This window comes from Emydura macquarii, unplaced genomic scaffold, assembly GCF_026122565.2.
Source record: "Emydura macquarii macquarii isolate MOO-44397 ecotype Brisbane River unplaced genomic scaffold, CSIRO-AGI_Emac_v2 contig_587, whole genome shotgun sequence".
In the NCBI taxonomy this organism is placed as follows: Eukaryota; Metazoa; Chordata; order Testudines; family Chelidae; genus Emydura; species Emydura macquarii.
Window position 1 is genome coordinate 8949054 of NW_027130724.1, and position 26399 is coordinate 8975452.

General features: G+C 41.0%; 1 protein-coding gene across 1 annotated transcript; it reads left to right on the plus strand.

The window, feature by feature from the left end:
• Nucleotides 1-394: 394 nt before the first annotated feature.
• Nucleotides 395-23888, plus strand: SPTY2D1 (SPT2 chromatin protein domain containing 1). Its single transcript, XM_067540639.1, is given in 7 exon segments — nucleotides 395-497; nucleotides 15537-15651; nucleotides 16278-17547; nucleotides 17549-18036; nucleotides 19052-19208; nucleotides 21793-21870; nucleotides 23018-23888. Coding segments are annotated over 7 exon segments (2265 nt in total). The 5' UTR covers nucleotides 395-437; the 3' UTR covers nucleotides 23115-23888.
• The last annotated feature ends 2511 nt before the right edge of the window (nucleotides 23889-26399 follow it).

Here is a 26399-nt window from a genome sequence, read left to right on the forward strand (position 1 = left end):
CACCCCAACTCCCCTACCGCCCTGGGGGCGGAGCCAGAGCGTTGATCCCCTCAACTCCCTGCACCTTGGGGGCGGGGCTAGACTCCCGATTCCTTCTGCCCGTAGCTAGGAGGAGGTGGAGTCAATAGGACCCAGCCGAGTCACGTGTTGTTGATGACACGTGGCCCAGCGATGGGGGGGGGAATGTGACGTTGGGACAGGAAGTGACGTGTGGCTGGTGACGTGTGCGAGGTGATATAAGAGCTTGGCTCTGCGCGTCGTCGGCGACCGCTGGTCCACAACGGGAGTCCTCGCGTCCGGTGTGGGGGGCCGGAAGTGAGAGGGGGGCGGGGGCTGCTGCTGCAGCAGCCGGAGCGGAACACTCTCCGCGGGGCCGGGGCCAGGGTCGCGGCCGATCAGCTCCCGGAGCCGCAGAGCGGAGCCAGCCCCGGGCGGACATGGATTTCCGGGACATCCTCATGGTGGCGTCTGAGCAGCAAGGGCTGAGCGCGGTGTCGGTGAGAGTCGGGGGGCCGGGTGGAGAGGGCTGAGCTGGGGAGGGGGCGGGGAGAGGGAAAGGGTCCGGGGGGAGCGGCCGCTGTTGATAGCGGGGGGGGGGGAGCTGAATTGGGGGGGGGCGAGGTCGGGGGGCGCTGGGGAGAGCTGGCGGGATCCGAGCTGGAGGGGCGCTGGGAGCGAGGGGCTCGGCTCGGCCCTTTGATTTCACTGCCAGCCAAGCGTCCCTTCCCTAGTGCAGCGCGGCGGGGGCCTTCCTGGCTACAGGTCTGTGGGAGCTGAGTGTGCATGTCTCCAGCCTGCGCTGTGTGGCTGCCCGAAATGAGGCGCTCCCTCGGGAGAAATTTTTGCAGAGAGCTGCCGTGGCCGCGGCCCAGACTGGGTGACCCTTTTCGCTCGTTCTCAAAATACTGGGGAGGGGGGTTTCAAGGTGGGGCGACGGTGCAGAAAGAAAGAAAGAAACACTCCTGGAGCAGCCTCCGCACACTCACTGAGCAGCCCAGTGGATCCTGTCTGGCTTTGATTGCTGTGAAATGAAGGACGCAGCTGTGGCAGGTGGAAGACTGCAGTGTGCCGGGATTCATTTCTTTTTAGATGTAAAACTCCCAAAATTACATATCAGGCTTTGTTCGCTTTTACAACAAAAGGAGTCAAATCAGTTTTATGTGGAATAAATGTAGATTAGTGTATAAAATGAGCCAATGAATTGGTATGTGTGAAAGCAGGGAGGGGCCAGTGGCCTGGTGGTAGTACAGTGTTAAGTGGTTTGGATATTCTGACTGGCAGGGGCTGAAGTTGTATTGCCAGCACAGCAGGCCTGTTTGAAGAGGGCAAGGAACTTCTTTCTCATTTCTCAGCAGCGATCACTCCAGCCAGTAAAGAAATGTACTGTTGCTAAATAGTGGTCTTCAGTCAGAGCTTCAGGGTTCTGTGTTTTCCTGGAGACATTTGATACCTTCACTTTTGTCTGTGTAGATTTGGGGAGGAGCGGTGGAGGCATTTGTTTTTGGTGTTAGTGAGGCTATCAGCAGTTGCAGGGAAACAGAGGACTTTTAACTTGGGTTATTCATTTGCCTGTGTGTCCTATCTTTAGCCCAAACACTTGATCTGTTTGTGTCTTTCAGATTGTAAGCCCTCTGGAGCCAGGATTGTCTGTTTAAGTAACCTGCCATATTTTGTTAATGTTGACTAATGTTCTGATATGTCAATAATAAAATAAAGCAGTTCCTGTCTTGGTCAGGCCACTGTTCTGAAAGGTGGAATAGTGTTCTAGCATCTGTATTTGAAGAGAGCTTGATGAATCTGTTTGTAGTAGTTATCTTAGACCTTTAAAATTACATTGTCTACTAAATTTTCTCTTGCAATTTTAATGGAATACTGTATTTGCTTCCTATCCTAAATAGTTGCATGTTGTTGTTATGCATCATTGAAACAGCTCTCATGTTCCATATCAGAGGTTCTATATTATTCAAGAGCCCAGTTCTGCTCCTGTTGCTTTTAATAGGCGTTTAGCTATAGCCATTGTCTTCAAAGGAAGCTGGATCAACAGGATTTACTTGCATGATTAACTTAATTGTAGGGTGAAAAAAATGCATTTCAGGTGTACAAGAGTGGAGGCTTTCCTGACTCTCTGCACTAATATAAATTAAACTAGTGCCACTTCTGCTTGTAGACCAGGCCATCTATGCAGTGCAGAGGGGCTAGGAAGGGTTGCTGAGCTTGGTGTGATATGCAGGGAGGAACAATGCTGTGCAGTCTTTATCTTTAGGTGCAGCTGCTAAGGTTCATAGGAGACACTGTTTCTTGCGGGCTTCTGAAGATAGACATGTAAGGCACCCCTACCAGCTGATGACTTCAAATGTAAGGAACAGTGTGTTTCAGTGGATTCCAGATTGTGGAATTTATTTCATGCTATTGTTGTTCTTTGCAAACCAGTTGGACAGTTAAGATCATTTGTTTTATTTTTCTTTTAGAAGAACTTACGGAATTATGTGAAGAGAATGTTGAAGTTGTACAATTAAGGACTCACTGTAGGGAAAGTCAATTAAGTTAAGGTTTCATGTGCAACCATAACTCTCACCCATCTGTGTATTCACTGCAATATCTTTAATTACATGATCACATCTCCTGTATGCAATATTATTTTTTTATAACCTGAGATACACAGTAATACAAGATATTATTTGTGTATGCTTGAGTGTATGAAAGCCATTTGTATGAAAGGTATACAATAAACCATACTTATGCATCATACTTCATGTTAAATGTTAACATACATACTAATTAGAAAAACTTCCTGGGATATAAAGGCCACAAACTCATAGCTAGATTAGCATCTTTCTTAACTGACTTATTCCTTGAATTTTACTCGAGGAAGGCTTATATGTGAGCGCTAATGAAGACTTATAAGTCTAGGCCAGTAAAGGACAAAATAGTCCCCTTCGTGACAGTGGAAAAAATACAGGATGCTATGCATTATGCATCTGAATTGTAGGAAATTTATATATTTGTATTTTTTAGAACAACTATGTGATCTTTAAGTTAGACGGTATTGTAGTGAATGCTCATAAGGGTCGTAAGTAAAATGTGCAACTTCACCATAGGCTTTTTCTATTTTAACCTTAATGTTCTCCCAACATAATATTTTGTGTGGACTAAACTCATTGGTGACCATATTTTTAAAACTGGAAAACCAAAACAGTTTGCTTAACATTGTTATTGAGGGAATGCATAAAGGCTTGGTATTTGAGAAGGTCAATTTAAGGGCACCGGAAAGCTTGCTTTGCAGTCTTTCCCATAGCCGTATCATTCATTGGCTTCCAGACTTTAGAATTCTTCTTTGTGTTTCCCCACCTATCTCCTTCTTGTATTTGGAATAAGATCAATTTGAGTGTCTTGCTGCAGTTTTCCCTTTAAATTGAGTGCCTTCCCAGTGGAATCTAGAGCCTCTGAATCCCAGACTCGTATACTCCATGCAACGGTTGAGAGAAGAGGGGCTATAATTGGATCTAGCATAGAGACAGTTTGGCTCAAAGTTCGTCTTAGGTTGGGCCATACATGGTTATTTTAAGAAGAGCAATTAAGGTGGAGTGGGAATACTGGGCAGTCTGCCTTGAAACTGGAACAAAAACACTACTTCCAAGTTCATCAGCCAGAACATTTGATCAGTCATTCAACATCTTTTTCTGGGTGCATAACTGGTGTTGGTTCTGAATATCTGTTTGAGTTTAAATGTGATTTTAGTAGATAAGGTTTATAATTGCTTGGTCCTGTTAAGTCTCTATTAAGGAAGAGCTCTTCGCTAGAAGCCAAAGTTGTGTTATCTATCGCTTATTTATATAAAACGTTATCTGTGTAAAAGTTAACTAAATTTGTCATTATCAAAAGAAAAATACTTTGTCAAAAAAGTTAGTTTTGTCAGTTATGTTTGTTGTCAAGTGTTGGTTGCATGTGGGTTCTTTCAGTGAGCTGTCTCAGTTCTGTGCAGATAGTGGGCACAGCAGACCTTGATCGAACTGGCCAATAATCTGCAGACTCAGTTTCAGTAGCAAAGGCACCCAGCAGGTTTACTGTCAGTGAAGCAAGGTCCTCATGCCCTGGGTCAATGGTTACAGGAACACTAACACACGTATGCTTCTTGAAATGGATTTGGCTCAGTGGATGGCAAGAGTTTCCATTCCCCCCTCAGCCGGACAAAGACGCTCCCTCAGAGCCCCTTTTTTATCACTGATACAAACAAGTTTACGTATTGCCCCTCTGACGTGGTTGATTACCATCCTTTACATTGTACATGTTGGTTTGATCGAAACATCTCTATCACACTGTCATCCTTACCTTATCTTTAGGAAGGGTCAACATGTTCCTGTTATCTTTGGGGAGTGTGTTTGTACCATACTTGGTATCGGGGTGTTCTGATCCCACTGTTTTTGGAATGTGTTTGCATGAGTATCCTGTGCCTAGGACTTCTTAGGAATGTGTGTAATTTTGCAACACTAGCCGTGTTCTTGCCATATTCTGTGAACTTGTAAGAAGGCATGTTTTGTAAGAAGGCCTGACATCTGCTCAGCCTGACTTTTGCTAACTTTGCTTTATATCAGCAGGGCTTGACTATTACTTTAGTTCAGGTCTCATGCCTCATACCAGGCCTTATGTCTTAGGTTCTTGCTTTCTACTACAGTGTTTATTCAAAAACAATGATAGTATAAAAAATTATAAATCCTGTTTGTCAACAAATGCTGCTACATGGCTGGTGATTAGGTGGTCACCAAAAGCTTCAGTGGCACAGTGAGACTGCAAATGACAGCCACAGAATGAGCAGCCAGCCAGGCCGTCTTAAGTACTTAGTTAGAAATCAATCAAAGTGATACTTGAGCTGCAATATGGCTATGCCCCTTTCAAATTTACATGGATGATGACAGTGAATGATAGTATTGCATCATATCCCAATGAAATTGTAGACCTGTTCATCTCCCCATAGAAAACAAAGTTCAGAAATAATAATAATAAAAAATTTTAAGTAGTGGTCCAGTAATGATTTAATTCAGAGAGCATTTCTCATTACACGTTAAGGGAAATGTTGGCTTTTTAAAAGAGAAGCCCTCGTAAAGTTATCAGTAAATACAACCATGGGAGTGTATGAATCTGGTTAATGAGCTTATTAGGCAGATGTTGCCAAAAGTCTCCATAGCAGCTGAAGAAAAATGATTTGCCCCTTGTGGTCCAGATGAAGCACATTTTTACTTGTCTGTTGTAGATATTATGCTGTACAGTGGTTTCAGTACTATATATTCAGTATTCAGCTCCAATACTGGTTTCTAGTGTGACCGTGTGCGGGTCGCTTAGGCCCAGATCCTCAAAGGTATTTAGGCGCTTAGCTTCCATTGATATCAATGGAAGTTGGGAGCCTAAATACCTTTGAAGATTTGGGCATTAGTGCCTTGATCATGCACCATACTATAGTCAGTGGGTACAGGGTTAAATCCTTATCTCCATTTCCAATAGGAGGAGACTTCTCTGAAATGCTTTCACATAGGACAGTGGTTTTCAACCTTTTTTCATTTGCGGGTCCCTAAAAGGTTTCAAATGGAGATGCAGACCCCTTTGGAAATCTTAGCTATAGTCTGCGGATCCCAGGTTAAAAACAACTCTTCTATGGTAATGACAGCCTTTCGCAGACAAGGATTTTCAAACTGGGGGTCGTGACCTTTGAGGGGTCACAAGGTTAGTGTGTGTGTGTGGGGGGGGGGGTTGCGAGCAGTCAGCCCCTGCGCATGCCAGTAATGGTTACATGGCACGAATGGGGTCATCACGTGTGGGGGGGCTCGTCACAGCCTGAAATATTTTCAAAGGGAGTCCCAGCAAAAAAAAGTTTGAGAGCCTCTGCCTTAGGTCTGGTTTACACTGACAATGGAGGTCAGTGTAACATGGCTTACATCAACCCCCTAAAGTATGCGTCTCCACTGGCATGTCAGTTCCGCCGACCTAAATCACGGTATAATTCAACTTAATAAAACCATCTCCGCAAGTGGTGTAGCGCTGAAGTTGAATTCTATGAGTCGAGTCAGTGTAGGCAGAGGGCAATGTAAATCGACGTTGTTGGTCTCTGAGAGGTATTCCATAATGCTCTTTTGTGACCGCTGTGGACATTCACACACTGCTGCATCATGGCCATGTAAACAGGGAATAGCTCTTCCCCTCAAGCCCTGGGAAATTTTGAATTTCCATTTTCTGTTTGTTCAGCATGGAGAGAGCTTTGTAGCTGAACTGCTCATGGTGACTGCACATCCCAAATACACTCCAGCCTGGAGTTAACCTGAAGTCTTGGATCTCATCGCCTGTGGGGCGAAGAGTCTGTTCTGGCTTCTGTCAGCAAAAGAAATTTAGATATCTACAAGAAGATATTGCGTGGTATGGTGGAGAAGGGCAACAACAGGGATGTGCAGCAGTGCCGTGTTAAAATCAAAGAGCTGAGGCAGGCATATCAGAAAACTAGGGAGGCAAACAGTCGTTCTGGCTCATCACCAAAGATGTGCCACTTTTATGAGGAGCTGCATGCGATTCTGGGCGGTGACCGCACCACTGTGCCACCACGCAGCATTGATACCGCCGAAGAATCCCAGTCCAGGATGAATGAGGAGGACTCTGTGGAGGAGGATGAGAACGGGGCAGGAGAGCGGGGTATCCATTCTCCCAGAGAGCCAGGACCTGTTCTTTACCCTGAGCAGCACAGCCGGACACAGTATAGCGTTACAGACTGAAATGCTGGGGAAGGCACATCTGGTGAGTGTGTATAGCAAATTGCATTTCTGTGCTTATGTCCCCAGTCCAGCTTCTTATTTATGGGAAAAAAGGAGTTTGTGCTTTTGGTGGGATGGGTTTCCTGGGTGTTGGTAAACTTCAGCAAAGGGTTACTGTTTATGTGCACGGGGGTGCTCCGTGTATCCTCCATGGATATCTCAAGGAAACTTTCATGTAGGTACTTTCCAATCCTTTGCAGAAGGTTTCTGGGGAGGGCAGCCTTATTTCTTCCGCCACAGTAGGAAACTTTACCCCGCCACTCTGCTATTAAATGAGCAGGCATCATCGCGGAACACAGCATAGCAGCGTAAGGGCCAGGCCCGTATCCCAATGCTTGCAGCAAATTTTCCTGTTCCACCTGCGTTACCATCAGGAAACTCATATCACACATGGTCACCTAAGGAAGATGGTGCAAGTTTACAGTACCTGACCAATATAGTCACTGCGTCTTATTCTCCTGCCATGGACGGTGTCCCTGGGCCCCTACACGGACAATTCCGTAGTCGTGGTATTGTTGGCATGGGCGTTATGGGTCTGGGAACTGGTTGCCCTATCTTTTCTCCAGCTACACTTCACCCACAGCTTCCTCTAATCTGTTTTGACCACCTCTGCCCAAATCGGTCTTTGGGATGGTAAAGGGGCGCCCAGTGATCTTTCTTGCTTAAATAAGTGTGGTTTGGGGAATTTAGTGCTACTAAGACCTCACTATAATGGATGCAAGGGCCCCTTACTTACCATGTCTGGAACGCCACTCTGACCCGTGCAATATATACAGATTGGAATGCGGTCTGACTTCGCCTTGTGAATATGAAAAGGAGTTCTTTTTACATTGTAACATTTCTTTTACTCCATGGGGTCAGCTAACAATGGCAACTTTGTGCTTTTCTTGCCTTACAGTGGACACCTCGGCCGTCAGCCCATCTTGTACTCCCGCAGAGCTCCTTTCCCAGATTAGGAAGTGAGGGGAGGGGGGGGAGAACTCGGGATGACATGTTCAAAGAACTGATGAGTGCCTCAGTGGCTGCTGACACAAATCTCAGAGCCTGGAGGATGTCCTTGTCAGAAAAACTAGACATGGACATGAAGCACAGAAAATCAACGCAGGAACGTGCAACGCAACAGGGATGTTGCGTATCATGAGGGATCAGTCTGACGTGCTGAGGCGTCTGGTAGAGCTTCAGGAAGAGCAGCGGTAGGACAGACTCCCTCTGCAGGCCCTCCAAAACGCTAAACCAACAAGCTGTTCCTTACCAGCCCCCGCCCCCAAACACTGTAGGAGGAGGTTGAGCAGGATGCAGTACGTGCTCCACTCCACACAGGTGGAGGCGAGCAGAAAGAGATGACGGCCCCTTTAAGAGCTGTACGCAACCATTGCTGTTTGCACAATCACACTTTGCTCTTGATGGCCACACAGCCTGATGACAAACTTCCTTTCCCCTCACTGAAACGGGTCATGAATAAAACTGTACTGCTTTGAAAAACATCTGTCTCTGTTCATTCATAGCTTGGGGATTGTCAGTGGGGAATGAAGGGAAGGGGAATGGTGAGTGGGAATGGGAAGGAAAGGCACGGCACTGACAGAGACGCATATTACTGCAGTTCATTCCAAAAACGGTTATTGAGTGCTTCCCTGAGGCACAGCACTCCGCGGTTGGCTCTCAGCGTAGCATTGGAATCTGGCTGCTCAAAATTTGTGGCCAGCCTATCAGCCTCCACGACCCAATCCTGGGGGAACTTTTCCCCCTTTGTTTCACACACATTATGGAGCACACAGCATGCAGCGATAACTGCTGCGATGGTTTTTTCACTTAGGTCAAGCCTAGTGAATAGACAGCTCCATCTTGCTTTTAAGCAGCCAAGTGCACATTCCACCACCATTCTGCACTTGCTGAGTCTATTATGGAAATGCTCTTTTTTGCTGTCCAGGAGCCTGGTGTAGGGCTTCATTAGCCAGGGGAGCAAGGGGTAGGCAGGATCCCCTAGTAACACTATTGGCATTTCAACATCCCCAATATTTATTTTTTGGTCAGGGAAGAAAGTGCCTGACTGCATCTTTTTGAACAGACCTGAGTTCCTAAAGATGTGCGTGTCATGCACCTTTCCAGGCCACCCCACATTGTTGTCGGTGAAACGTCCCTTGTGATTCATAAGGGCCTGCAACACCATTGAGAAGTATCCCTTCCGGTTTATGTACTCTGTGGCAAGGTGGCTCAGTGCTAAGATAGGGATATGCGTGCCATCTATGCCCCCCTCCTCTCCCACAGTTTGGGAACCCCATTGCGGCGAACCCATCCACTATGTCCTGCACGTTTCCCAAAGTCACTACCCTTTGTAGCAGAAGTCTATTAATGTCCCTGCACACTTGCATCACAGCAGTTCCCACGGTGGATTTACCGACTCTGACCTGATTCCCAACTGACAGGTAGCAGTCTAGGGTTGCTAGCTTCCACAGAGCAATGGCCACTCGCTTCTCCACTATCACAGTTGGTCTCAAGCGAGTATTCATGTGCTTCAGGGCTGGGGACAACTCCACATGAAGTTCAAGGAAAGTGGCCTTTCACATACGAAAGTTCTGCAGCCACTGCTCATCATCCCACACCTTCATAACGATGCAATCCCACTAGTCTGTGCTTGTTTCTTGGAACCAGAACCGGCGCTCCACCAACTGAAGATGGTGCGTGACAGCCTGCAGTAAACAGGAATTGTTTCGCTCTATGGCTTGTAGGAGGGTGGCCTCAGTAACATCGCAATTTTCCGTGCTGCGGCTCCTGTCTTACCATTGAAAATACTGCAGGATAAGTTGAGAGGTATTTCTGATCATCACAATGCGTTCACATAGCAGAGAAAAATGGCACGAAAAAGTGTTTGCCGTTTGTTTGGGACAAGACAGAAGGGAGAGGGAGCACATTGCATCATGGGAGGATGACAACCTTCCCAAAAGCTTCTGCGTCTAGTTGCACTGTGGGATAGCTACACACGGTGCACTGCTTTGATTGTCGACTCAAGCACAGCTAGTGGGGACACAAGACCCCAATGCAGTGAGCATGGTGTGATCACGCTCCTGTGACTTCTAAAATTCAGTAGGTGAAAGTCGATTTAAATAAGTCAACTTCACTCTGCAGTGTAGACAATACCCTTAGACATGATTTGCAGACCGCTAGGGATTCGTGGACCACAGGTTGAAAACCACTGTGACAGAGGAGAGATCTCTTCCACTTCTGATGAAGGGCCAATACCTATTACAGAGAATTTTTGAAACACAGCAATTAGAAACCTGAAAGAGAATAGCACTTACACCTTGTGGAGGTCACCCAAAACTGAAACAACTTTCCTCCAGACCAGTATTGATTGAAGAGATGTTATTTTATAGTAAATCATACTTAGGTATGTAGTAAGTAAGTAAATTAAACCATATTAACTAATGCTGATGGATTCAAATGGGTGCAGTTCAGCTTGAATGCTGAAGAAATAGCCTCCAGCTTTGCAGAGGGATCAAAGCTGCCCCTTCCCTATAAAATTTATTTCTATGGCTCAGAAGTAGCACCAGTGCACAAACAGCTATGAACAGGTCAAGCCAACAGAGTGTATAAGCCAAAGTGTATGCTTGAAAAAGGCTCTGAACAGCTAAAGACTCATAAGACATATGATACTCATTGGAATGTGCATTACCTTCTCTCATGGGCAGTGGGAACTTCAGGCATGTCATTTCTCCATATGAAGTATGGACATGATGTAGAGTAAAAACATGACATATGTACCCACCATCAGTCCACACACACAGTTCATGTAACTTCATCTTACCTCATAAACCAGAGCCTAGAAATACCTGCCATCCTGTTAGACCAACTTCCATACAAGAATGGGGAAGGCATATGATGTGATATAAAATGCTGGTCTGGACCAAAGAGTTTTTTTTATTCTGACTTGATTTTCTTTGGTAACTGCAGAGTCTGTGACTGTCTGTAGATTTGACTTTTCATATTTAAAAAAAAAAAATTAATCTCTGTTGCTATGTAAAAGACCAACAGAATCAAGGGGGAAATGACGATATTGAGGGAACAATGAATCTTACTATTGACAAATGTCAAATGCATAGAGTAAACAAAAATATTTTTTGATAATCATTTTTAGGGACAGTAATGTTAGGTTTTGTGACAATAACATTTATAAAATGTTCCAGCATGTTATTTAGTTGGTGCCCCTGTAAGCAAAGAAATTCAAGACCCCGTTCAAGGAAATCTTCCAAATGAACATCAGCTTTGAAGTTTTTGAATAGTTTACCTATCATTTTGAGTAGTGCTCAAATTGCTGTTTTGTTTTTTTCAGTTTTAAAAATAGTTTTTTGACTATTAAAATTGTATTTTCTTTTATGTTTTCTGAGATTATGATTGAGAGATTACAATTATTTTTTTAAAATTCATAAACTTGTGCTACTAACAACACCTTAAATTAAGTAATATTTGAAACTTTCCACTCTTCTTCTCCCTTGTTTACCTTTTGCATTTCATTCTCCTTTTTCAGCTAAATGGACTTTTTCTACTTTTCAGAATTCCAGCGTTGAGTTGGAGACAGTGCAAGGGAATGGTTAAAATGAAACAAACCATTCATTCTAATTTTTTCAAGTTATGAAAGCATTTCTATTAATATTGGGTTTTGTAATAATTTTACTAAAGCTAAACTTTCAGCCTAACCTATCACTCTTTAATATCAGCTCCAGAAGACCTGTCCCTGAATTCAGGATCTTATATTAGTTTGCTTTGTAGAGAAGTTAATTTAGGAAGGTAATTTAAAACCATAAAAAGTTTTGGCCATAATCATTAAGTAGCTATATTTGTGAGCTGTAACTTTGACACTTCTAGCTCGTGCTGGCCAAGACATTTTAATATTTGCACCTGAATCACCAGTATGGTAGTATATTACATTAGTACTTGTCATCCACCATGTTAAACGCAGTGGATCCCAGATCTTAAGCAATTTAAATGAATCATAGGTTTTTTTCCAGCATAGAGAAAATTCTGCTGGTTTAATGGTTTAGCTGGAGCTCAGAATGCTATGCATAGTGGTTAACCTTGGGACGCCCGTTCAATCATTCATTCCTGCGCAAACAAGGTCTGAAAACACTTTGTACTTGAAGAGCTCCTCCATTTCATTCTGGTGCAGCTAGCCAGGGAGCTGCATCCAACTTGCCTCTGCCTGGTAGGGCTGTGGGCAGAATTCAGTGGGGAGGAGGCAAAAATGAGCATCGTCTAAGCATGGAGGAGCCCAGCAGCAGGATAGTGGGGGAGGGAATATCTTCTAACTATAGAGCTCATTGGTGGGATGAATAATTTTTTCTGTACTTCAGGGCACACAATGTACAATCAAGGAAAGGCGCTTTCAACATGCTGGGGATGAGCCCTGAAAACATACCTTGTATTTTGTGAGAAAGCAAAGCCAGTGTGGTACATTCCAGTAATATTTAGCCATCTTCAGTTGCTACTCTGAGAGAGAATCAATGTTTACAGTTTGAGAAGCACGCTGTTCCAGAATAACTTGACCTGTTCTTTTCTAAAGGCTGTTCTCCATTCCTTTGAAAAACTTTCTGATAACTGTGTGAAACTTGATTGGTGTAGCTGCTGCTTACTTGGTAAAGAGTAGAATGTTCATGCTTATCTTGTCTGTCATTCCAGGAAATTGATGTTGGAGTAACTCAGGTTTAGACTAATCATTGTATGGGTGGTTCTGGAACAGCTTTGTGCTTCAGACCAGCTGTTCGTTTTTTAAATAGAGCTAAACTTTATAAACCTGTTTTAGTTACTAATTTCATGATGCTTTACATGCAGAGTTTGAACAAAATACTTTTTGAAATAGAACTAGTGATTCATAACATGAGAACACTATAAATAATTTGAGGCATGTTTGGTAGCTGCAACTTCAAGATCAGATAGAAATGACACTTAGAAAGCTTCATTGACTGGGAAAGACTCGTTTTAAAAATATTACTGTTTACTCCTGGTCTTGCCCAAGTTCACACACAAATGGTGTTGCTTGTAATGCTGCTTTATAAACACATTCACCAGATAGCAGTGTGTTTTGCTGCATTATAATTCAGTGCCTCAAAAATGCTTCTCTAACACTTATTTTTTTTATAAGCCATTCTAATGTGATGGACCATTCTGCATTTGGCCCTGCTATATGTGAAGCATTTTTTGCCAAGAGGTCCTCTTGTGCAAAACTCTTAAACAAAATTTCTATTTTATATGTTCATTATTTTTTAAAATCACTTGTAGAAATTGAAGAATAATTTTTCAAGAGTAAATTTACTGTTGGTGCAATGTGTTATCGGTTTTAGGATGAAATCATCGACAGAGCAAGAATATCACAGGTAGTAGCAGTGCAGGGTTCTCTACACTTGTTCACCAGTGTGTGTCAACCTTATTCTGGAAGAATCTCCTCTAAGGACAAGAGGGTAGTTCAGTCTTTGTCTGTTCAATCTTAGGTCTAACACGTGAAACACTCAACAAAAGGATCAGTCTTGATGATGTGTAAACATCTGTCCAATAAGAGCTGGACTTAAGGCGCCAATTCACTTCCCATAGACCTCTGAAGAATTGTTATATGGCAGTATTTTCACCCACTACAAACACAGGCTGGATTTGAAGCAAAAACCCCAATATGAAAAATTTCATATCCCAATTCAGATCCCCTGAACTGTTTAGCTCCCAGACATTTTATTTGGCACCCAAGAGCACAGTTGAACTATTAACAAATCTACTATTGGTGGCTTTCTAATGAAGAACCCAACCCTGGAATCATTTACTCTCCTTAGTCGAATATGATTAGTACCACTGATTTCAATTGCAAGTGCAAAGAGGATTGTTGTTTGTGTGAGTTAAGAACTACTCAAAGGACTAAGGGGCTTGCAAGAAATCCCCAGATTGGGGAGAAACATTTTATGCATAGACATGTCTATCAGTAGGTACGTTCAGGTTGTGGAAAGCTCTTTAACTTGATCTTTCTATGTGTCAAGTTTTACTACTGAAATGAGAGCTTTCTACACGTCGAGTTTTGCTACTGAAATGAGAGTGGTTTTTTTTTTTTTTTTAGTTTTGGTTTAGCAGTTTCAGGAATTCCTAAAGGGCAACTTTTAAACAGCTGCACCTTGCAGCTGGTGTTCTAGGAACCGGTTTTGGCTACTTTTTTTTTTTTACTAGCACTTAGTACAAATGATGTTCTGAACCTTGAATCTTAATATACATACATATTTGTTTTAACACATGTTCATATTTTTATATAAAACACTCAAAGCATTTGTGTTGGTGTGCTGCAGTCCTAATCAGAAATTGGAGCTGAAAAAACTTCAATTAGACATATACTTAAGCATGTGTAAAATCACACTGCTAACCAGTTTTTCTGCCTCCCAGGTATTTGGGCATAGATTTTTTTTTTTCCAGATGTTACCCAGCAAAATGGTTTCTTAAATTAAGTGTCTGGTGGTGATATTTGTTGAATGAGACTAGCCACCACAGTGATGGTGTGTTTCAGCAAGCTGCCTCCTGTAGGAATACTTACAGTTTCGTAGATGGTGGGGTTTCAGCTCACTTCCCCCAGGCAATTCTTTCAGATAGGGGAATCTGAAAATTTTACAGAGGAATTTTGTTTCACCTAGCAGTCCAACTAGCTCTAAAGGTTTTGGCTTATTAACAGAAAGGAAGCTGTATGCTCTCTAAAATGGCTCCTTTTTTCCTTTGGATTCTCCCTGCTGCTTTTGGACTTAACTAATTTCCCCCCTTTCAGTTATCTTCTCCATTGTGACCTTTGTTTCCTTCTCTAGCCCTTTTTAGTTTGAAGTGCTCTCTTTTATATGTGAGAAGTTGTTCCAGGATTCCCCTATTCTCTCCTTTTTTACTTTCACTCCTTGAAAGCGCTGCATGATACTAACCATTTGTGTCAAAGGGTTTGACTGCTTTCACACTGGAACTGAAATAACTAAATCAGTTTAACACCTTTAATTATATCAGTGCAAATCTTTGTGTAGACACGTATTTCAGAGTAAGAGTATCCTATTTGGATGTAATATAAATTGATTTTTTTTACCTAATTATATTACATCCAAATAAATTACTCTTAATTTGACATTAGTGTCCCCACACAGGCTTGCATCAAAAATAACTAATTGTATAAAATAGAGCCAGTGTAGTGTTATTGATTCTGGTTTGTATGCAGACAAACAAGGAAGGCTAGATGAAGCCTGTAAACTCTTTCGGTCTGGAAAGGGGGAGTCATCCAAGAGTGAGGTACATTACTTCACACTCAAGACAGAAGCTTGTGTGATGTGTGTGGTACTTTTCTCCCCTATTGGGATGGGTCCATTCTGATGGCTGCTTCTACTAGACCACTGGTGTAGCTATTGCACTCATTTTCAATCCTGCCTCCTCTTTTCTTTCTTTTCCTTTTCATCCCTTCTAGTTTTTTCTGCTCTCTGTTTTGGTCCATTGCCTCCTTTCTAGTTCCTTGTCCTCTTTATGCCCAGAATGACTCCTTTGCCATGCTTTTGTACATAGGGCCTGTTCCTGTGCAATGCTGAGCACTCTCATTTCCTGTGGTAGCCTGTTGCTTTAATGAATATTGCCTTTTGTTGTTAACATATTTAAAGCCAGATAAATCACTGTTAATAAACTTCTCATTGATTGTGGTTTTCCCAGTTAGTAAAAACAGCTATAAATATTAAAACCTTTACTTATCAGTTTGCTTTCTCTTTTCAGAAAAGATACAGTTTGTCAGTAGGCCCTCCCAAGAAAGATCCAAAAGTCAAGGGTGTCCAGTCTGCAGCAGTGCAAGCTTTTCTCAGACGGCAAGAAGAAGAAGTTAGGAAAAAAGGTACCTGTTAAAGTTGTTCAAGGTATTCCCTGCTCTTCAGTGACTCTGTTTAGGACATTTTTACCTTACTGCTTAGAGCATCTTTGGTTATTGTTATAGATTCCCACTCTCTGGAATGTCTTTACATAATTTGCTGCTGATTCAGAACCCATTGTAAAGCAGTGATCTTCAGGGCCAAGCACATGCTCCTTTGTGAATCCAAATGTTTTCTCAGTAGCACTTCTGCACTCACTGTCAAAGCAGCCAGAAAGGGACTAATAGCGTTAACTATGAGAGGGACAAGGAATTATTCTGAAGTTTTGTACAACTTTTAATATTGAAAAAGCTGTATTTAATAGTGTCTGAAAGTGACAGTGTCAGGATTCCTCTCTTTACGTCACAACATTGTGCCTTTAAAAATTAGATGTGTTAACCCCATCTGGATTAATTTTAAATCTTTTGGCTGTAGGCTTTATTCAGATCACTGGTGTTTTAAAGTTGCAGTGTTTGTTCCCTTTAGTTAGTATACAGACTGAACTATATCCACGTTCTTCATAATTTTTACATAGCCCTTCTGGAATTTACCATTTCCAGAAGTATAGATTAGAAGTGACTATGAAAAATCTTTTCATGATTGTGTTTTACAGAACTAGAGGCAAAAAGGAAGAAGGAGGAACTTCTAGCTAAGCGTGTTGAATTGAAACATGACCGAAAAGCAAGAGCTATGGCTTCACGGACAAAGGACAACTTTTATGGCTATAATGGCATTCCTATTGAAGAGAAACCTAAAAAGAGGCAGACTTGTGAAAATGGCGATCGATGCACAGATGCAGAGTATATGACAGAAGATGACACAGAGCAATTTGAATACAGTCAGACTGAATCTGAGCATGAATCAGAGGAATATGAAGAGAAACCATCCAAAGCTGTGGTGAAACCAAAGGCACCTCCCAAAAGTGCCCCTATCCCTATGAATTTTATAGATCTTCTGAGGCTGGCTGAAAAAAAACAGTATGAACCAGTAGAAATAAAAGTAGTGAAAAAGACCGAAGAAAGGCCCAGAACAGCAGAAGAATTGAAAGAGAGAGAATTTTTGGACCGTAAAAACAAAAAAGGGGAAGCCCATAAAGAGAAGAAAAAACCTGAAAAAGAGATTCAGAATATAGCTGCATCAAGTTCTTCAAAAAAAGTGTTTTCTCAGAAAGAGTTTATAAATGCAAAACTTAACAAAAACTCAATGGATAAGCTTTCCTCTTCAAAAGGCAGCTTCTCCTCTCTGTGTGGTGCTGATAAGAAATCCAGTGGGCCTGTGTTTAGTCACAAACATGCAAGGCCATCATCTTCCTCCAAATCCAGTCAAGTGGAAAAAGTAAAAGCTACACATAATGAATCTTTAAAAAGCTCATCTAGGGACATCCCCAGTAAATCTTCAGTCAATGGAGTAGGAAAATTTGGGTCAAGCTCTCATATACCAATCTCAAAAGCACCTGCCAGTCGGGCTCAGAAACTATCATCTGCTAAAGAACTTAATCTGAAAAAATCTATTTCTATCCATACAAAACCGGGTAGTGCAGCACCCCCTCAGCATGAAATTATTAAAAATTCCAGTTCTGTGCGGCCGGGGAGCAGCGCGGGCGGTCCCGGGCGACCGGGGAGCAGCGCGGGCAGTCCCGGGCGACCGGGGAGCAGCGCGGGCGGTCCCGGGCGACCGGGGAGCAGCGCGGGCGGTCCCGGGCGACCGGGGAGCAGCGCGGGCGGTCCCGGGCGACCGGGGAGCAGCGCGGGCGGTCCCGGGCGACCGGGGAGCAGCGCGGGCGGTCCCGGGCGACCCGGGAGCAGCGCGGGCGGCCCCGGGCGACCGGGGAGCAGTGCGGGCGGCCCCGGGCGGCCGGGGAGCAGTGCGGGCGGGCGGCCGGGGGTCGGGCGCGGGCGGTCCCGGGCGGCCGGCGAGCAGTGCGGGCGCGGGCGGTCCCGGGCGGCCGGGGAGCAGTGCGGGCGCGGGCGGCCCCGGGCGGCCGGGGAGCAGTGCGGGCGCGGGCGGCCCCGGGCGGCCGGGGAGCAGTGGCGGCGCGGGCGGCCCCGGGCGGCCGGGGAGCAGTGGCGGCGCGGGCGGCCCCGGGCGGCCGGGGAGCAGTGGCCGCGGGGGCCCCGGGCGGCCGGGGAGCAGTGGCGGCGCGGGCGGCCCCGGGCGGCCGGGGAGCAGTGGCGGTGCGGGACCTGGAAAGTCATTCAATTCAAGCATGGGATGTGGGCAACCAGGCAGCAGCTCAGTTGCAACTCCAAGACCTAAGTGCACTGTGGTATCGGAAACAATTTCATCTAAAAATCTAGTCTCAAGACCAAGTAATGCACAAATGAATGGAACGAGACCTCCTCCATGGCATAGACCGGTGCTTCACGCACAAGGTATGCTATTTTCAGCAAATAATGTTTTGTGTTATAAACAAGTTTCATGTATTACTTGTTCCACACCTCTGGGGTTGAAGTTGGTCAGAATTGCCAGCAAGTTGTAGATAAATGTTTCTAAGTGTGTCTGATAGCCAGAGTTGCATTCTGAAGAGTGCTGCTAAATAGCAGCATGACTTTTTTTGCCGCTCATTGCAGTATTTCTTTCCTCTTCACCTAACGCTGACAGCCAAGAAAAGAAGATCCTTAGGTAGGTGAGGTCTTTTCCAGGGAAAGAGAGAGAACAAAATTAAATAAAAAGGAAGGAGGGGAGTTCAACTAGCCAAAAAAAAGTAATTAGGTCTTTTCAGGTAGCTTTTAAATATGAGCTGCTTTTTTTAAGGGTGGGTGGCAAAGGGAAGAGAAATGAAGGATTCCTGAGGTCAGGTATCATTTAAAAGTGTGCTTAATTAATTAAATTTTAATAGTGCCTTCTGTTCAAGAATCTCAAAGCACTTCATAAACATTCGGCACCATAACCTTTGAAATATGCTTAGTAGGTGTTGTTTGGACTTGCTCAACCCAGCAAATCTTTGTAGTCATAAACAGGAGTAAATGGGATGGCATTTTTGCAAACCAGTGTATTTGAAATTCCATGGTTGAGCAAGTATGCAGACATAAATTACCTTTCATTCCAGCGGTTCCTCCAGGATGCAGTTGACATAATGATGGGAAACTTGGCTTGTACAAGTAGCTTAGAGGAAATATTTCCTCTTGCCGAGGCTCTTGGAATGCCCAAATCACTTGGTTTTTAAAAACTTTCAGTCTTGAGGCCCAGAGCTGCAAAGTGTACCCCAAAGCATGAATATATCAGTGTGCAGTCCAGTGAAATAATTAATTTATCAAGATGAAGAAGCAGGAGGAAAATAACAGGAAAAAGCATAAATAGAAAAATAATAAAAATAATAATTTCAAGTTAAGATTTTGTGACACGTGGGTTACAGAAGTCTTAAATGATTTTACTCTTTCTCTTTAGGTCTTCCAAAGCCTTCTCTTCCACCTATAAGCTATAAAAGGCAAATAGAAGATGATGAATATGATTCTGAAATGGATGATTTCATTGATGATGAAGGGCAACCCCAGGAAGAAATATCAAAACATATTCGAGAAATATTTGGCTATGACCGGAATAAGTAAGAGAAATTAAGATGTAACAATATTTTCATATCCTAAACTATTTTTGTTCAATCAGTTCTTTCCTTCTGAAACTTAAAATTGTTAAATATTCAATGTTGCACCCAATACAGGGGAATTCTTTATTGGACCTTGTTTTAACAGATAAAGATGACCTTATCACAGAACTAAAATTAATGGTAGCTTAGTTACAAGTATCATGACTTGATCACATTTGTAATTTGCAAGCAGAAGAAAGTCCAAATCAGTAATATATATATATATATATATTTGGTGCTTTAACAGAGCCAACTTTATAAAGCTGAAAACAATTATGAACCAAATCAGCTGGTAGGAAGAATATCAGAAAAAATGTGAATGGTAATTGAGAATCATTTAAAAACACCTTACTAAATGCCCCCAAAACCACAATCCAATGACGAAGGAAGAAGGTCATGCTGGTTTAAAAAAAAAAAAAAAATCTGGTTTAGAGGGGAACTGAAGGCAGTTATAAAAAATAATGCATAACAAATGGAAGAAAGGAGAAGTTGATAGTAATGAATATAAATCGGAAGTTAGGAATTGTAGAAAATTGATAATCGAAGCAAAAGGACACAAGGAGAAATCTATGGTCGCCAGCATTAAGCAAAAACTAAGAAGGAGTTTTTAAAATATATTGGAAACAAAAAGAATCCTGACAATGTTTTTGGTCTATTAGTAGATGGAAATGGTAGAATTATCAATAATCAGAAAAGGTTCAATAAATATCCCTGTTCTGTATTTTGGGGGAAAACAGATGATATAGTCTCATCACATGGTGATTACATGCTTTCCATTCCACAAATATTTCTGGAGGATGTCAAACAGAAGTAACTAAAGTTAGACATTTTTAAATTAGCGGGTCCAGATATAACTAGCATCCAAGATTTTTAAAGAGCTGGCTGAGAAGTTCACTGGACTGATAATGTTAAATTTCAATAAGCCTTAGAGCACAGAGGAAGTTCTAGAAGATGAGAAGAAAGCTAATGTGCCAATTTTTAAAAAGGGTAAATGGGATGACCTGGGTAATTATAGGCCTGATAGCCTGATGTCAGTCCCGGGCAGGATAATGGAGTGCTGATAAGGGACTCAATTAATAAAGAATTAAAGGAGGGTAATGTAATTCATGCAGATCAACATGGTTTTATGGAAAATAGATCCTGTCAAACTGACCTGATATCTTTATTTAATGAGATTAGAAGTTTGGTTGATAAAAGTAATAGTGTTTCTTAATATATTTAGACTTCTGTAAGGTGGTTGACTTGGTATTGCATGACATTTTGATTAAAAAACTAAAATGATATAAAATTTAGTGGTAATGAAACATAAATGACACAATTATTTTCCATCAATTCTTCAAGTCTCTGTCTGTGATAACTCCTATTTCTAGCCCTCTGGTATTTAATGCTTTATATGGAAATCTGTAACATTTCACAATCTCTCTTCTAAATATTTATGCTATACTCAAAATTATAGTATCTTGTTGCCTAAATGTAAAGCTCTGTGGCTAGCTCTTCAGTTTGTGTTAATGGTTCTGCCAGAAAGTCAATTCTCTATCTTTGTTGCATAGAGCAATAAACATATGCACACATTGACCCATGAATTAAACCTTTTATTTGCCTCATTTCATACTCTGCTTCCTTTCTTAATGTATATTTTTAAACTTAATATTTCCAAAACCTCAGCTTTCTTGATAAAATAATACTTTCTTTGACGCAGCGTAGCAATCCTGTTAGGATATGCCCCGTATACATAATGCACCATATGGATTAATTAGTTTGGATAGTATCAGATGAACATTTTTTACCTAAAGATCTGTGAAGCAGAAGTAATAGCCTCTTCTGCTTGTAATTGTTCTTCCCCTTGCCAGTCAGTATGACTGTCATTAAAACATGACGGTTCAACCACAACTGTCTCAGACTGTTGAATTGTGTGAAGGAGGAAGCAGTTGCCCACCTTGTTTCTACGTGATTTTCATTTGTCATTTTTTGGTGAAGGGCAGGAAGGTGGGTAACTAAACAGTCTAAAGTCCCAGGTGAGGAAAAGAGCAAAACTCTTCAAATAAAAAACTGGCATACTGTCAACAGCCAAGAGCTTTTTCTTTTACAATGTTGGGCTAGTGGTTCGATGACAGTCATATGAGTACATTTGTTATTTTCTAATGAAGAATAGGAATACTATGAAGGATTTCAGTCTTTTCCATATTATGCTGTTATGAACACCTGGACCGTCAACAGCAAGTCTGATACAGTCTGCACTGCAACAGAAACAAAACAGAATAGGCCATGTCAAGTGTCAGGTGTGCTGCATATAGGACAGGACACGCTTTCTATAATTCACTTTTGAGTGACAAATACTCAGTTAAGTAAATTAAAGTATGCTTATTATTCAATGGGTTGAAACTTGATTTTAATTTTTTGGAGAAATGTAATAAGCTACATATCAGGATAATCTTTCTTATTTAAAAAAATCATGCCTATTCATAAATAAACTGTATGTATTAATGTTGGTTAGTGCTAATTTTGTTTCTCATTATATTGGGTTAAATTAAGTATTTGCTTTCAGATATAAAGATGAAAGTGATTATGCCTTACGTTACATGGAGAGCAGCTGGAAAGAGCAACAGAAAGAGGAAGCCAGGAGGTATGTGTTAGATTTAAGTTTTGGTAGCAAGAGTTTTCTTCGCTTACTACTAGAATCCTTAAGTCATGTAGCTGAGTTAAAACAGACGTTTGTCAGGTGAAATTGGGTCCTAAATATAAGCTTTGTGAAAACAGGCTTACATAAATCTTAAGGTAAAAAATCCTCCATAAGTATAGTTTCAGTCAAATTTTAACAAACCTTGCAGTTTTTCATTTAAATTTTGTTAATTCTTGAGATCTGATAAAAGGAATTGACTAGAAAGTGCATATATAAACGTTGTCCAGACACAGAAATACAAACTATAGTAATAATAAAATAATGAAAAGTAAAGCAGATTGCTGAATTTCAGTCATGCATAGCTGGGCCTCTCTTCACTGACAATATATGACACAGGGCAGCAGTCTGTAGTAGATTTTTATTATCTGCATGGTGTGAAGGTGAATGTAGTGCAGTTATAAAATCTGCTTAGTGTTTTACTCGAGGTAATGAAAGTACTGGACTCAAACACACAGAGTTACTTAAGTTTTCTGTACCCGTTATTGGTCCTTTACATTGTCCTTCAAAAGGTGTGAGATATTGCATACTTGCAGCTTCTTCCCAGGGTTGGCTAGTAGGTCTTGATTCCTTCCCCAGGTACAGCTACTCCTCTCACAAGGTTGAGTCAGCTTGCAGTATGGGGTATGAACTGTCCAATATATTATTTTAATGCTACACAGCAGCTATTCTTCACCAGGCTCTGTGATTGAGACCCAGATTTTGAAGGTTTTAGATGCTCCTCTTAAAAGTCTAAGGAAAGAGTGGTATTAATTGTAAAGCACCTGTGCAAAATATCTTTTTCTCTCTACCCCAAAATGCTTTTAACAATTTATCCTAGGTCTGTTGTGCCCCCTTGAAGTGGAGAGAGATCTTTCTAACCCAACAAACCTACTAAAATTCTGGGTACCATGCAGCTTTCATTTAAAAAGAAAAGCAATATCTTAAGCCAAACCTCAAATATTTGTGTACTTGCTGTATTTATAATGTTAACTTAAACTCTGAATTTGGGTTAGTTACTTTTTTTACATGAAAAGGAGAGAAGAAGTTGTACACATTAATGTCTCCTGGGTAGCAGTGTGTAAAGGATGTGATATCTTCTCTTATTTGGCAGTTTGAGACTGGGTGTACAAGAGGACCTAGAGGAGCTGAGACGTGAAGAGGAGGAATTGAAACGTAAGAGGCAGGCAAAGAAGCTGAGGACACGTTAACTGCTTTACAGTGGTTTTGTTCTGTTTTTCTACTACCCTGGTCACCTGTTTGCCTCCATATTTCAGCTCACCTCTTATAGTACAACTTTAGTTTTTATTTGCTTATTGGAGAGCAAGTAAAGGGAGGAAAGAGCATTGGCTTTAGTTTGACTCTAAAATATTTATTTTTAATACTTTTCAGGGTTAATTTTTTACAAAAAGAAACTAACGGAAATTTTTAGGTGGAATAAAAGCTATTAATGAATGTTTCCATCGACTAAATTAATTGTTCAAAATGCCAGCAGAAATATTGACTAACTATGCACTGGCTTGCAAGATTTATGTGGGCCCATACACCAGTAAATGAGACTTGCATTCTTTATTTGACATTTGAAAAGAAAACGAATGCCATTCATATTCCTTAATTATTTTTGAGAGATAAAAGTACTGCTTTATGTATCTTAAATCTCCTGAGCTAGGATCCCTCAAAATATTGAAATGTCATCGTCTGTTCAGAACAGCTTGCTTGTAAATTTCAGCCATTGCCACTGATGTTTAAAGCAATAAAATGATTTGTATTATATGTTTTTCTGATTTGAGAACCGTGTGTCTTAACAAAAATAGTAATTAAACAATCAGAAGAAACTTCGATTTCTAAAAACTGCATGTCCTTCACTATACCTTGCATTTAGCAGTGTGACCAAAAGATTACATCAGCGTTTTTTTTCTGTCTGGAATTTCAATGCCAACCTATTTCAATAAAACACAAAAAATAAACCCTTTTCCTGGAAAATAGGAATTTGCAGTGTTTGTATATAACTTGTGCTTTTTGGCTCAAGCAGCAAATATTTAGGAATTTTTTTCTGCTATGTAAATCTTAAAATTGGTTTTACAGTTTCAGCTATTTTTACATAGTGTACAGCACATGTTTTTTCTTACATTAAAAATCAGATTTTTAAAATATGAAGCAGTTGTTTATGCAAGCAGTTCCAAAGTCTGGAAGAGTACATTAGAATTAAGTTGTGTGAAGTTCAGGATTTTCAAATATTTTGTAGGATCAAGCCAAGATGCATTTGCAGTTCCTCTGTGACACCAATAATTTTGTAGTTGTCATCCTGAATTAAATTAATGAGTGAATACTTTTGATTTAATTTTAGCGAACCAAAAATGTAAATGTAACGTGTATTAAGAGAGTTCCACCCACCATTTTGATGCCCATATTGCACCTTTATTTCAAGCTATGCACTACAAAAATAAGTTTCCCCTCAGTAAATAAGAATGTAAACTATAGTCAAAGGGTTCATCAAAATCTTCGGGGCTTGAACTCTAATCTAATACTTTTTATTCCCCCAAGCTACTATGGTGTGTGGTCTCATCAAAGAGCCAGTATCACTACTCTACTCTGTTTCAAGCGTTAGCTCTCCATTAGTAGTACTACTTACATTAGATACTTGAACTGTTGCTCACCTCTAATGCTAGAAGCATTTGGCAAAGTGTTACTAGGTTATTGGGGGTAAGTGGAGGAGATTGGTCAAGGAATAAGGAAGAGTTGGGGGAAGAGAAATTGCATACAAAACGAGTAGACACACAAGGAAAGAGGGAACTTATCCCATCAGAGAGCTTTTCTTGTCCTTGCTGCCTCCAGAAACACCAATTCTGGCATCAAAGTGGAAGGACCAATATTGGGAGCAGGTGACCTGACTCAGTGTAAGAGAAGAAAGGGCTACTGTCCTTGCTATAAACTCTTTTTGGCAGTGATGTAGCACTTCATCTTTTCACCTCTGCTAAAATGAATGAACCCTCTGAATGGTCGGTACAGGTTTGTGTAGTATTAGTTGACAGGGATACCCAAATGAAGGTAACTAGCAATGCAACTTTCTATATTTTTAAAACTCTGTATATTGCCTAACATAAACACTGATCCATCTCTATTGTACCTGCTCAATATATATATTTGAGTTTTGAGACCATGCAAGATACTGTAATCTCATTGGTTTGATTATTTACATGTAATATGTTTGCTCTGCTTAATGGGACCAGCTGAAATTGTTTGCTGTAGTTTCTAGAATTATCCACTCAAAACAATGACCAAATGTTGGGACTGGTGACCAAGTTGCTGTTCATTTTTTTTAAACTGAACTGAAGCTCTAGATATTTGTCAGCCCAGATAACTATATTAGCCATGAACAATTATTTGAATTGTTGAAAAAACTTCTGAAATGCAATAATGTATTAATTGTTTGATCCATTGAAATTTTTAAAAAGTATGTATTGGAAAATGACACCTAAAATGTGTGGTTTAGAGCTAAATCTGCATTTCAGATTAAAATAAATGAAATAGTCCTGAATTATCCTTTTTTTACTTATGTGATTAGTAGTGATATGTTATAATTAACCATTATTACAAGATTAGTTTAACTCTTTAATCTTGAAAGCACTTTGTTGTCATTTGTCTCGTAAAAGATGACTGAAAAGTAATATAGTCTCCATTGCCAACCTTCTTCGAACACTGAACACTTTGTGCTGTATTTGTTCTCTCCCAAAATAATCATTTAAAATTTTGTTGATATTTCATATAGAAATTTAATTCACCTTTGTAATCTGCAGTCAAGAAATACTTTCTCATAGCTAGTACTAATGATTTTTCAAACTTTGAACAAATTACTAGATTTTAATTAACGTGTCTTTGTACATTTACTGCATTCTTTATAAATCAGCTAGGAAAATACTAAAAAATTCTTTTTACTGTCTACCAGATAATTTATTTTATTTTGTTAATGTGATAAGAACCTGATGACTCTTCAAAAGACAGAGGTAAAAAACAAAGCAAAACACAACACCCCCCTCCCCCAAAACAAAAAAACACTGCCTATTCCTCTTATAAGGATTACATGTTGAGCTAGTGATGTTGATCTAAATTAAACGCTTGTTTTGGTTTTCAGACTTTTTAATTCAGTGTTTGAATATGTGCCTTTTTTTTACTAAATTGTGTTTAAAAAAATCTATTCATGAATGTAGGAGTATAGAAAAGTAAAGGTTAGTCAGTTTCTGCGATCACAAGTGACATCTTTTAAACTTGATATTGTGAAATGATTAGTTTTCATAAAACCCTTCCAGGTCAAGTTTGACTGCACAATTTACAATAGCTATTTCTTTACCTATATTACTAAATGAAATTAAGGGTACTTTCTATTAGATTACTTTTTTGAAAATGTTTTGTATTTATAATTCAGCTGTACTTACGCTTCACAGCAGTGTCCTCTTGAGGTCAGAGAAGTGCATATCACAGGAAGCCTTAGCATGCAT